The sequence below is a fragment of the Narcine bancroftii genome, chromosome 3, assembly GCF_036971445.1.
Source record: "Narcine bancroftii isolate sNarBan1 chromosome 3, sNarBan1.hap1, whole genome shotgun sequence".
NCBI classification, from domain to species: domain Eukaryota; kingdom Metazoa; phylum Chordata; class Chondrichthyes; order Torpediniformes; family Narcinidae; genus Narcine; species Narcine bancroftii.
Genome location: NC_091471.1, coordinates 3,403,279 through 3,416,560, shown reverse-complemented (window position 1 = coordinate 3,416,560; position 13,282 = coordinate 3,403,279). Strand labels below are relative to the sequence as shown.

Sequence of the window (13,282 nt, the reverse complement as noted above, 5' to 3'; positions counted from 1 at the left end):
GAAATCTGATGGCGGAGAGGAAGAAGCTGTTACTGTGCTATTGGATGTTCGTCTTCAGGCACCTGATGGAAGCAGCAGCCCCATTTCCACTGGCACCTTGTCCCAGAAATTAACAGGGAAATCACCGGGTAATCCAGTGGAAAAGGAAAACAATCAGCACACTGGCGTCAAGTCACGCCGGGGATTACCCGACTCGTATCCCCGGCGTCAGCTGACGTGCCGATTGAGCCAGTGAATAAGGACAGCTTTCACCCATTCCTTTCCATTCAAAGGTCAGGTTCAGTGGAAATGCAGTCAGTGTCCTGATTAAAGGGGGCCTAGTGGAAACAGCACAAAGGCCTTCCTATACGGGGCACCACACGACCGATTAGCCAGTGGAAAAAGGGTTAGTGTGAAGATGATAGAGGCTGCTTTTTTAAGACACTGCCTCTTGTCGATGTCTTCGATGGAGTGAAGTCCAGTGCCTGTGATGTCGCAGGCCGACTTATCAACCCTCTGGAGTTTATTCTTGTTCTATGAGTTGACGCCTCCGTACCAGGCAGTGATGCAACCAGCCAGAATGCTCTCCATGTAGAGGTTTACATGAGTCTTCAGTGACATACCAAATCTCTTCAAACTCCTCGCAAAGTATAACTGCTGGCGAGCCTTCTTTGTGATTGCATCAACATGGAGGCTCCAGGACAGATCCTCGGAGGTGTTGACACCCAGGAATTTGGAGTTCTTGACCCTCTCCACTATGAGCCCTCGATGAGGACTGGGTTGTGATCCCCGGGCTTCCTCCTGAAGTCCACAATCATCTCTTTGGTTTTGCTGACATTGAGCGCATTTTTTATCGTTACACAATTCACTGAGCTGTTCTATCTCCCTCCTGTACACTTCCTCATTGCTGTCTGTGATTCTGCCGACAGCTGTGGTGTCATCGGTGAAAGTGCAGATGTCAAAAGGTCCAAAGGTTCCTTTTATTGTCACACAATAATTCATAACTATGTGATATACTTCTCCCTGCCGTAAGCAGACAAAGAGTCACCCAGCACCCCTAACAGTCAGAGAGAGAGAAGCAAAAGAGAGTCGCCCCCCCCAAGAGTCACCAAGTGTTCGTGGATTCGCCTCCAGTTCTCCCGCAGCCTCTGCAGCCGCACAGTGGCTATCGGAGAGGAGTTTGCACGTCCTCCCTATAACTGTGCAGATCCCCTGCCCCCAACCGAGTGCTCCAGTTTATCCCTCCCCATCCAAAGTTCATTGGATGCTGTAAATTGTCCCCGGTGTGTGGGTGAGGGTGGGGGCCGAATAGCATCTTTGGACATGGTAAGGACCATGGTTGGGGCAGCATGAAGTGCCTGATCCTGTGCTTTGGGGATAACTCTCTGATATCCCCATCCCAAGCAATTTCAAAAGTCTTTGGTTTCTTTAAATTTTAATTTAGATGTCCAGCACAGTAACAGGCCCTTTCGGCCCACGAGTCCATGCTACCCAATTTACACCCAATTGACCTACATCCCCCTGTACGGTTTGAACAGTGGGAGGAAACTGGAGCCGCCGGGGAAAACCCACGCAGACACGGGGAGAACGTGCAAACTCCTTACAGACAGCACGGGATTTGAACCCCGGTCTCGATCGCTGGGGCTATAAAGGTAATGCGCTGACCGCTGCACCATCCAGGCCACCCCCTTCTTTTCCTTCCTCCAAGAAAACTTGATCGTCAACTGCCCGGCTCGCTGACTGAGCTGCAGCGGTCTGTGTCCTTGGGAGAAGTAAACCACGAAGGTTGAAGTAAAAGCACTTTGCTGGAGAAATACGGTGACCTTTATGTTGCCAAGATAAAGATACAAAACCAATGTTTCAGGCTGGAGCCCTTCATCAAGCACGCACGGGGAACAGCCCAGCATAAACCTGGTCTGTTGCCTGGGGTGATACTAACAACACGTGTCAGTGCTACCGCTGGTGTGGACCTGAGGGAACAGGGAGCGGAGACACGCACTGCTCTGCAGGGTCCTACTGCCCTGTCCTGATCCCGATGGCTCCAAACAGTTTCTAGACAACCTGTTAAAGGAACTGACTGTTCCTTTTAAACCCTCTGTCCAAGTTGGCCATGGCTGTGCTCGCTGTGAGGGGTTGCAGACTCCGAGGGAGCAGCAGATGGGCGCGGGGCACCAGAAAAGGGAAGAACATCCCCCGTGGAGAAGGAGGAGCAGAGGTGACCGTGGCGGCAGGCCAGCGAGGGGCTCAGCGGCTGAGGGACCCACGCGGGCTGCGGGCAACCTATGGTCAGGGGACCTGCGTGGGGTGCTGGAGGCTGGCTCGTGGGAACCAGGTAAGGGAGCTGGGATTCAAGAGTTTGCTGAGGGCAAGAAGGACTCCCGAAGGGCCCTGGGTGCTGAAGGCTTCTGGACCGTGTCAGAGGTTTGGACCCACAGCACCGATGGCCAAAGGATTGAACAGGAGTCTGTGTGGCTGCAGAGGCTGCGGGAGAACTGGAGGTAGGGGGTGAAGCGGCATTCCTAGCTGTACTGGGTTGGATGTTGTACACCGCAGACCCTGGAGAGTCGGGACAGGGGAGGGAATGAGAGAGAGAGAGTGGGGTACAGGGTCATGAGAGCTAGCAGAGACCAGGTGGGGAGAATAGCCTCCATTGAGAGGAAGTATGAACTGGGAGCAGTTGATGCCAGCGTGCTCTGAGGCCAGGGTTACTCCTTCACAAGGTGAGGGGCTGGTGCTTAGGGGGCAAGGCCACTGGACACTCAGAAGGTTTATATATATATCCTGCGAGTGGGTTACAGGCTAGGGTCTAATCCAGGGGTTCAACAGGGGCTCTATTGGGAGTATCCTGGCTGCCTACATCACAGTGGATTACAGTTGTTGCAGAGAAATGGATGGGAGGTCAATCCATGGGACCATAAGAGCGGCAGAGAGGATCACTGGAGTCTTCCCTCCAACCATCGACATGATCTACCCAGATCATTGTCTGAAGATGGCGCTCAAAATCGTTGAGGATCCCGTCCACCCCGCACACAGCACCTTTCAGCTGCTACCATCAGAGAAGAGATCCAGGAGGATCAGAGCCGGCACCACCAGGCTGAGGAACAGCTTCTTCCCACGGGCAGAGAGAACGATGAACCACCAAAGGAACTGCTCACACTGACCCTCCGAGACTCTCGTATTAAGAAATAACATTGATTGATATATTTGTATAAATTAAATACTTGTCTTGAATAAATACTGTGTGTCTGTATGTGTGTTCTGTCTGGTTGTGTGTCTGCGTGTTTTGGACCGAGGACCAGAGAACGCTGTTTCATCAGGTGGTACTTAAACAATCAGATGACAATTGTGATAGATTATGTTATATTTTATATTGTATATGCTTCCACATCCTTCCTGTAATGAGGTGCCAGAACTGAAGAGATTTGTAGAATTGCCACATGACTTCTCTTGATATTAATCCCCCTAAGAAGAAGTAAAAGTAAATTGAGTGTGTATGTGTGTACGCTGACTGTCCACCCTGTCTATGCCTCTCATAACCCTGTAGACCTCTGTCAAGTCTCCTCTCCTCCTTCTACACTCAGGAGAGAAAAGTCCCAGTTCACCCCCGACTGCAAACCTCTTGTCACCAAAAGCAGACAGTACAGTGCTGGGGACAGGGTCTTATCAGGTCTGAGGTGCAGCCCTACTCAATGAGGGGATCATTGAACCCAGCCGAAGTGGGGGTGGTGAGGAATGGGGCCAATACGCTGGTTTCGAGGCGGACGGAAGCCTCTAACATTTCCTGAGGGTTCCCTCCAGCGTCACCAATAGAGTCGCAGTCTTCCAGCGGGAGATGGAGCGAATGGTATGAGCCACAGGCCACATTTCCGTATCTGGACAACATCACCATTTGTGGCCGTGACCCGCAGGGCCAGGGCACCAACCTCCAAAAGTTACACCAGGCCGCCAAGCTCCTTACCCTCGCGTACAACCAGGCTAAATGCCTGGCCATCCTTGGCTGCGCCGTGGAGAATGGAATCGTTGGCCCCGACCCCGATCGCATGCACCTGATTCTGGACCCCCCCCTCCCCCCACCACCACCTCAAAGCCCTGAAAAGGCGCCTGGGCTGCTTCTATTATGCCCAGTGGGTCCCCATGATGCACTATCAGTAACTCCAAAGACTAGAAGCTCCCTGACTGATCGGCCTTTCTGACCATAAACAGAAGCCTCGTCTCGCATTGCTAACCCGAGACCCGAGCTTGTTCCCGGCGAGGGCTTATGGCATTGCAGCTTTTATTAGGGGAATCAAGGGGGAGGGGCCTTGGGTACAATCTGCAAGGGGTGGGCCAGCCCTACACATTCAAACAGTATTAACAGAGGTTAATACTAATATTTTGTAATGCTCAACAAAAATATATTCCGGTCAGGAAAAAGGGGCAGCAAGGGAGGGAAAAATCAACCGTGGTTAACAAAGGAAATAAAGGAGAGTATAAAATTGAAGGCGCAGGTGTACAAAGCTGCAAAGAGCAGTGGGAAACTGGAAGATTGGGATAACTTTAAGAGACAACAAGGGGTTACAAAGCGGGTAATAAGAAATGGGAAAAAGGATTATGAAAATCAATTGGCATAAAATATAAAAACAGAAAGCAAAAAAGTTTATAAAGATATAAAACGGAAGAGGGTGGCCAGAGTTAACATAGGACCCTCGGAGGATGAGAAAGGAAAACTGGTAGCAAAAAATGAGGAAATGGCCGAGGCATTGAACAAATATTTTGTGTCAGTCTTCACGGTGGAAGACACGTCCAGCATGCACAAGTGCGGAGTTAAGGATGCGAATGTCGGGGAGGGCCTTGATAAAATGTTGTTACAAAGGAAGTAGTGATGGAGAAACTAATGGGACTAAAGCCAAACAAATCACCTGGTCCTGATGATATGCATCCAAGGGTTCTGAAGGAAATGGCAGAAGTTAGAGTTGACCAAAATTCCTTGGATTCTGGGCAGGTCCCAGCAGACTGGAAGACAGCAAATGTCACGCCACTTTTTAAGAAGGGAGAAGACTGGAAATTATCGGCCAATTAGCTTGACGTCTGTAGTTGGAAAAATGCTTGAAGGCGTCATTAAAGATGAAATAGTGAAACTTTTGGAACGTAAGGGTTCAATCAGGCAGACGCAGCATGGTTTCAGAAAGGGAAGATCTTATTTGACAAACTTGTCAGGATTCTTTGAGGATATAATGGGTGCAGTGGTTAGAGGGGAACAGGTTGATGTTGTATATTTGGATTTCCAGAAAGCGTTTGTTAAGGTGCCGCACAAGAGACTTCTCAGTAAGTTACAGGAAAGTGGAGTCCGGGGAAGTCTATTGGCCTGGATTGAAAATTGGTTGTCTGACAGGAGGCAGAGAGTCGGGATAAATGGGAGTTTTTCAGGTGGGCAGAGAGTGGTAAGTGGGGTGCCGCAGGGGTCAGTGTTAGGCCCACAACTGTTCATCATTTACATTGATGACTTGGAGGAGGGGACAAAATGTGGTGGAGCCAAGTTTGCGGATGACACCAAATTGAGTGGAAGAGCAAATTGTAATGAGGACGTGGAGAGTCTGCAGAGGGATAGAGTTAAGCTGGATGATTGGGCAAAGGTCTGGCAGATGGAGTACAATGTTAGTAAGTGTGAGGTTATCCACTTTGGCAAGAAAAATAAAAGAGCTGAATATTATTTAAAGGGTGAAAAACTACAGCATGCTGTTGTGCAGAGGGACTTGGGAGGGCTTGTGCATGAATCGCAAAAAGTTAGCTTGCAGGTGCAGCAGGTTATTAAGAAGGCAAATGGAATGTTGGCCTTCATCGCTAGAGGAATTGAATTCAGGAGTAGGGAGGTCATGTTGCAGCTGTATAAGGTACTGGAGAGACCACACCTGGAGTACTGTGTCCAGTTCTGGTCTCCATATTTGAGGGACTGGCTTTGGAGACGGTCCAGAGGAGGTTTACTAGGTTGATCACTGGGATGAAGGGGTTGACTTAGGATGAAAGATTAAATCGTCTAGGATTGTATTCGCTTGAGTTCAGAAGAATGAGAGGAGATCTTATAGAAACATATAGGATTATGAAGGGTATGGATAGGATAGATGTGGGAAGGTTTTTTGAGCTGGCCGGGAAAACTAAAACGAGAGGACACAGTCTCAAGATTCGGGGGAGTAGATTTAGGACAGAGATGAGGAAAAATAGTTTTTCCCAGAGAGTAGTGAATGTTTGGAATTCTCTAACCAGGGAAGTGGTTGAGGCTGCCTCATTAAACATATTTAAAATTTGGTTAGATAAATTTTTACATGATAGAGGAATTAGGGGATATGGGGAGAAGGCAGGTAGGTGGAGTTAGGTCCTAAATTAGATCAGCCATGATCATATTGAATGGCAGAGCAGGCTCGTTGGGCCATTTTTGGCCTCCTCCTGTTCCTACTTCCTATGTTCCTATGTTCACCACAGTGGTAAAGTTGCATCTGACATTGGTGAGGCCAAATTTGGAGAATTGTGTGCAGTTTTGGTCACCGAACTACAGGAAAGATATCAATAAGATAGAAGGAGTGCAGAGAAGATTTACTAGGATGTTGCCCGGACGTCAGGAACTGAATTACAGGGAAAGGTTAAACGGGTTAGGACTTTATTCCCTGGAGGGTAGAAGAATGAGGGGAGATTTGATTGAGGTATTTAAAATTATGAGGGGGACAGACAGAATAAATGTAGGTCGGCTTTTTCCACTGAGGGTGGGTGAGATACAAACCAGAGGACATGGGTTAAGGGTGAAAAGGGTAAAGTTTAGGAGGACCTTCAGGGGGTACATCTTCATGCAGAGAGTGGTGGGAGTGTGGAACGAGCTGCCAGCTGAGGTTGAGAATGTGGATCAATTTTAACATTGAAGAAGAATTTGGACATGTACATGGATGGGAGGGATATGGAGGACAATGGACTGGGTGCAGCTCAGTGGGACAAGGCAAAAAATGGTTCAGCACAGACTAGAAGGGCCAAAGGTCCTGTTTCTGTGCTGTCATGTTCTATGGTTCTAATCCCTCAACTTCTGTCTCCAGAAGTCCGCAGCCTGTTGTGAGTCAGTTGACAGCAATTGCCCACTGCCCACGGGGGTACCCACGGGACCACCAGTCACCCACGGGGGTTCTTCACCGCCAGTTGCCCATGGGGGTTCCTCGCCACCAGTCGCCCATGGGGGTTCCTCACCACCAGTTGTCCACCACCCATGGGGATTCCCCACCACCAGTCACCCACCACCCACGGGGGTTCATCACCAGTCACCCATGGGGGTTCCCCACCATCCACAGGGGTTCCTCACCACCTGTCACCCTCCACCCATGGGGGATCCCCACCACCAGTCACCCATGGGGGTTCCCCACCACTAGTCACCCACGGGTTTTCCCCTCCACCAGTCACCCACCACCCACGGGGGTTCCCCACCACCAGTCACCCATGGGGGTTCCTCACCACCAGTCGCCCACAGGCGATCCCCAGCACCAGTCACCCACCACCCATGGGGCTTCCCCTCCACCAGTCACCCTCCACTCACAGGGGTTCCCCACCACCCATAGGGGTTTCCCCACCATCCACTGCCTGTGTGTCCTTCAGTCACAGAGTCCCTCCCTGGTCTCTGTTTCATGTGTTGTCTCCTCCTTCTCAAAAGGGGGTACGGTCTCCCCATTTTCTGGTGCCCTGCGCCAGCCCTCCATTTACCCGGCATCTGGAATCCCTCGTGACTGATCATTGGCGCCGCCATCTTGGACGTATACCCCCGGGTCACAGGATTTTAAATGAAACCGTTTAAAGCCTGCGGGGAGCTGTCAGCAGTCGGACTGGTTAGTTGGACCCTGCAGGAACAGCGCTGTGTCGCCACTCCCCACTCTCCCTGGGTCCGCACCAGCGGCAGCTCTGCTGTTACAACAGCTCTGGCAACGCCACCATTTTTACTGAGTGATTGAGAGACCTTTAGGGATGGATCTGGGCTCCAAAGTCCCCCTGTTCCTCAACCCTGTTAAGCATCCAACCAGGTTGACACGGTTGGCATGGCAGTTAGTGTAACGTTCTTACAGCACCAGCGAGTGGGACCGGGGTTCAAATCCCATGCTGTCCGTAAGAAGTTTGTTCCTTCTCCCTATGTCTGCGTGTGTTTTCCCCAGGGGCTCCAGTTTCCTCCCACCATTCGAAATGTACTGCTGGTTGTAGGTCAGTTGGGTGTAATTGAGCAGCACGGACACGTGGGCTGGAATGGCCTGTTACCATTCTGGGTGTCTAAAAAATAAAATTAACCTTGTACTCAGCCTTCTGGTTTGTTCTTCCAAAATGCATCACCTCACACATCCAGATTGAACTCCATCTGCCACTTTTCTGCCCAACTCTGCATCCTGTCTATATCCTCTTGTGAACTTCGACAACCCTCAGCTCCATCCACAACTCCTCCAACATTCGAATCATCCAGAAATTTACTGACCCATCCTTCCACCTCTTCATCAAGGTCATTTAAAAAATCACAAAGAGCAGGGGGTCCCAGAACAGTTCCCTGTGGCCCCTCCACTAGTCACTGACTTCCAGGCAGAATCCTTTCCTTCCACTGCTACTCTCTGCTTTCTTCTTACAAGCCAATTTTTTATCCACAAGGCCAAGGTTCCACTGATCCCATCCCTCATGACTTTCTGGATGAGTCTCTTGTGGGGACCTTGACAAATGCTTTGCTAAAATCCATGTTGACCACATCTACCACCCAACCCTCATCAATTTCTTTTGTTAACTATACAACCATATAACCATATACAGCACAGAACAGGCCAGTTCGGCCCTACTAGTCCATGCCAGAACAAATCCCCACCCTCCTAGTCCCACTGACCAGCACCTGGTCCATACCCCTCCAATCCTCTCCCCTCCATGTAATTATCCAGTCTTTCCTTAAATGTAAATAATGTCCTTGCTTCAAACACCTCTGCTGGAAGCTTATTCCACATCCAAACCACCCTTTGCGTGAAGAAATTTCCCCTCATGTTCCCCTTATAATTTTCCCCCTTCAATCTCAAACCATGGCCTCTGGTTTGAATCTCCCCCACTCTTAATTGAAAAAGCCTATCCACGTTGACTCTCTCTGTCCCTTTTAAAAATCTTGAAACCTCCATCAAATCCCCCCTCAATCTTCTAAGCGCCAGAGGAAAAAGCCCCAGGCTGCTCAACCTTTCTCTGTAACTCAAACCCTGACATCCTGTCAACATTCTCGTGAACGTTCTCTGCACTCTCTCTATTTTGTTTATATCTTTCCTATAATTTGGTGACCAAAACTGTACACAGTACTCCAAATTTGGCCTCACCAATGCCTTGTACAATTTCATCATAACCTCCCTACTCTTGAATTCAATACTCCGATTTATGAAGGCCAACATTCCAAATGCCTTCTTCACCACACCATCTACCTGAGTATCAGCCTTGAGGGTACTATTTACCACAACTCCTAAATCCCTTTGTTGCTCTGCACTCCTCAATTGTCTACCATTCAATGTATATGACCTATTTAGATTTGCCTTTCCAAAATGCAACACTTCCCACTTATCCGTATTAAATTCCATCAGCCAATTCTTAGCCCACTCCTCTAGCTTTCCTATATCTCTTTTTAAGCTACGGTAATCTTCCTCACTGTCCACAACACCACCAATCTTTGTATCATCTGCAAACTTATTTATCCAATTTACCACCCCCTCTTCCAGATCGTTAATATATATATAACAAACAGACGGGAGTAGAGCAGGCGGGAATTCTCCTATCCTTAAGAATCCTCTCCAATAGTTTACACCCCACTGACGTAAGACTCACCGCTCTAGAATTTTTTAAACAAGTGGACCACATTTGCCATTCTCCAATCCTCCGACACCTCCCCTGCAGCCAAAGAGGATTCAAAGATCATAGCTACTGCCCCAGCTCTCTCTTCCCTCACTTCCCACAGCAACCTGGGCTATATTATGTCTGGCTCAGGGGACTTATCAATCTTGATGTTTTTAAGAAGATCCAAGATTTCCTCTTCCTTAATCTCCACGTTGTCCAGGACACAAGCCTGTTCTATTCTAACCTCATCCTGATCAAGGTCCTTTTTCCCTTGTGAATACTGACACAGTGTATTCATTTAGAACTTCCCCATCCGCCTCCAGGCACATGTTGCCTCCTTTATCCTTTTGCAGCCCCACCTTCATTCTCGTCATCCTTCTGTTCTTCATATGCACATAGAACACCGAGGGGTTCGCCTTAATCCTCTGTGCCAAGGCCTTCTCATTGCTCCTCTGCTCTCCAAGTAGTTTCTTAAGCTCCTTCCTGACTATCTTGTACTTCTCATGAGCCCTTCCTGCTTCCTTCTTCCTATATCTAACGTTTGCTTCCTCCTTCCTCTTGATGAGTTGCCTGACCTGTTTCGTCAACCACGGTTCCCTTTTCCTACCATCTTTTCTCTGTCCACGTGGGACAACCCTATCCTGAACCCTGTACACATGACTCCCTAAACTTCCTCTACATTACTTCTGTGCTTTCACTCTTAAACACCTGTTCCCAATTTATTCTCACTAGTTCCTGCCTCATCCCTTCATAATTAGCCCTTCCTCCGTTAAGCACTTTCCTAGTTTGGCTGTTTTTTTTAATCCTTTCCCATAGCTGTGTTGAAGCTCAAGGAGTTGTGGTCACTCTTATCAAAATGCTCCCCCACTGAGAGGTCCGCCTCCTGATCAGGTTCATTCCCCAGAACCAGATCCAGTTTTGGGCTCCTCGTTTAAGAAAGGATGTGCTGAGGGTTCAGAAGAGGTTCACAAAGATGATTCCGGGAATGATAGGGTTATCATATGTGGAGCATTCGACAGCTCTTGGCCTGTACTCGTTGGGATTTAGGAGATTGAGGGGGAATTTCAAATGTTGAAAGGGTGGATAGAGTAGATGTGGAAAGGTTGTTTCCCATGTTGGGAGTGCCTAGGACAAGAGGGCACAACTTCAGGATCAAAGAGCATCCAATTAACGCAGAGATGTGGAGAAATTCCTTTAGCCAGACAACAGCAAACCTCTGGAATTTGCTGCCACAGGCGGCTGTGGAGACCAGGTCGTTGGGTGTATTTAAGGCAGAGAGTGATGGGTATCTGAATAGTCAGGGGATCAAAGGTTATGGGGAAAGGCAGGGAAATGGGGCTCAGTGGGAGAATGGATCAGCTCAAGATGGAATGGTGGAGCAGATTCGATGGGCCAAATGGCCACCTTCTGCTCCTACATCTTCTGGGTTGGGCGAGAAGATAGCATCAGGAATCCAGTTCTCTGCTGTTCTGTGCACAGTGTTGAACTCTTGGAGATGCCACACCCTACAATGTTTGGTATGAGAACTGTACTCCAAACGCTAACGCCCTGGGGGAAAATCCGTCCCAGCCAGCTCTGTCTGATGTCACTTCCCTCAGTCACTAATATCACCCGTGGGGACGGAGGCCTCTGAGGTTCTGCTGCCTCTGCTACAGAGGCGTGCGCCCGGGGCAGTCCCCAGTGGAAGGACAGGAGTGTGCAGAAAGAGGGGTGGGGGCGGAAAAGAGAGAGACAGGCTCAGTGGAATAACACAGTGAACAGCACTAGCTGGGAGGGACGGTGGCATCAGAGAATGTGCAGGGGGGCAGTGATGCAGAGACAGGGAGGGGGACAGGGACACTGAAGAGAGAGCAGAGAGAGAGAGAGGGAGGGAGACAGGATTGAAGAGAGAGAGGGAGACAGACACTGAAGGGAAAGCAGGCAGAGAGGTGTAGGTAGGAATTGGGAGAGGGGTTGAGGTGGGGAGGGAACAGTGAGAGGGAAGGAGAGGTAGGGTCCACAGCATGACTGAAAATTGAACGGGGGTAAAGATAGCGGAGAGGTCAAGAGAACTGGCGAGAGACAGTGGTGGAGACAGGTGAGGAGAAAGGGGAGGGAGTGAGGGATGGTGGGGGAGAGTGAGGGTCAAGAGTGTGTGTGAAAGACATTGGGAAGGAGAGGGGGAGAAGGGCTTGGTGAGGGTCAGAGGGGTGTGCGAAGAATAGAGGGAGGAGAGAGAGGGGAGAGATAAAAGAGATAGGGGAAGAGAGAGAGTGAGGGGAGGAAGGTCCAAAGAGAGAGGGAGAGAGAGAGAGAGAAAGGGAGGGACAGAGAGGGAGGAAGAGAGCAGAGGTGAGGGGGAGGGAGAAGGAGAGGAAGAAAGAGAGGGAGGAAGAGAGGTGCTGAGGCACAGAGAGGGAGTGGGGAGCTGGAGGTGAGTGCACAGAACTGCCTTGCCCTGTGGTGCAGAAGGAGTTCCTTTCGCCCAGGTTCCACGTGGGACGACAGTGTCCCTGGCAAAAGATGTTGGTAAGTAGAGTGTGTGTGTCAGTGAGCACGGCACGAGGTTCCCAGGCCAGGGTGACATTCTCAAGCCTGGGGAATGTGGGCCCATCTCCAGGGAGCCTGTTTGGGCCACCCTCGGCCCCAGGTCAGATCATTCATAGGGATGTTGTCAGGATCTGCTGAGGACCCAGATCTCGCTCCAGCATCCAAACCTCACAGGAGGTCCCAGCCGGAACAGGACAGCACCCACTCACCCATCACCCCGCCCTCCCCATGCACCTCCTCTACCCACCCCCCTCCCCACCTTCCTTTCACCCCCTCCTCCCACCTCGCCCCTCATCTCTACCAACTCCTCCCCTCTCCCCACCCCTGCCCTCTTCCTGTCTCTCCCCTCCCATCCTCCTTCCCACCATCCTCCCCTCCTCACCCTTTCTGTCCCTCCCCTCATCCTCCCAACCTCCCCTCCCAGTCCATCCCTTCCCTCCTCTCCTCCTTTGATAATCTACACACCCCTTCCCTCCTCTCCTCCTTTGATAATCTACACACCCCTTCCCTCATCCCTCCATCCCTTCCCCTTCCCTTCCCCCTCTCTTCCCATCTCATTCCTCCATAACTTCCCCCTCTCTCTCCTCATCCCTCCATCTCTTCCCCCTCTCCCCATCTCATCCCTCCATCCATTCCTCCATCCCTTCCTCCTTTCTCCCCATCTCATCCCTTCCCCCTCTCTTCCCATCTCATCCCTTCCCCTTTCTCCCCATCTCATCCCTCCATAACCCCCTCTCTCCTCATCCCTCCATCTCTTCCCCCTCTCCCCATCTCATCCCTCCATCCATTCCTCCATCTCTTCCCCCTCTCTCTTCATTTCATCCCTTCCCCCTCTCTCCCCATCGCATCTCTCCATAACCCCCCTCTCCCCACCTCATTCCTCCATCCCTTCCCCCTCTCTCCCCATCTCATCCCTCCCTCCATCCCTTCCCCCTCTCTC

General features: G+C 50.4%; 1 protein-coding gene across 3 annotated transcripts in view; it reads left to right on the top strand.

Moving 5' to 3' along the window:
* Positions 1-12,172: 12,172 nt before the first annotated feature.
* Positions 12,173-13,282, top strand: part of LOC138756036 (matrix metalloproteinase-21-like) — a 28,464-nt gene continuing 27,354 nt past the window's right edge. For all 3 annotated transcript variants that reach the window (XM_069922722.1, XM_069922720.1, XM_069922721.1), the window contains exon 1: positions 12,173-12,321. In XM_069922722.1, coding sequence (XP_069778823.1) covers positions 12,316-12,321 — 6 coding nt within the window. In that variant the 5' untranslated portion in view covers positions 12,173-12,315. The remainder of the gene's footprint in view (positions 12,322-13,282) is intronic.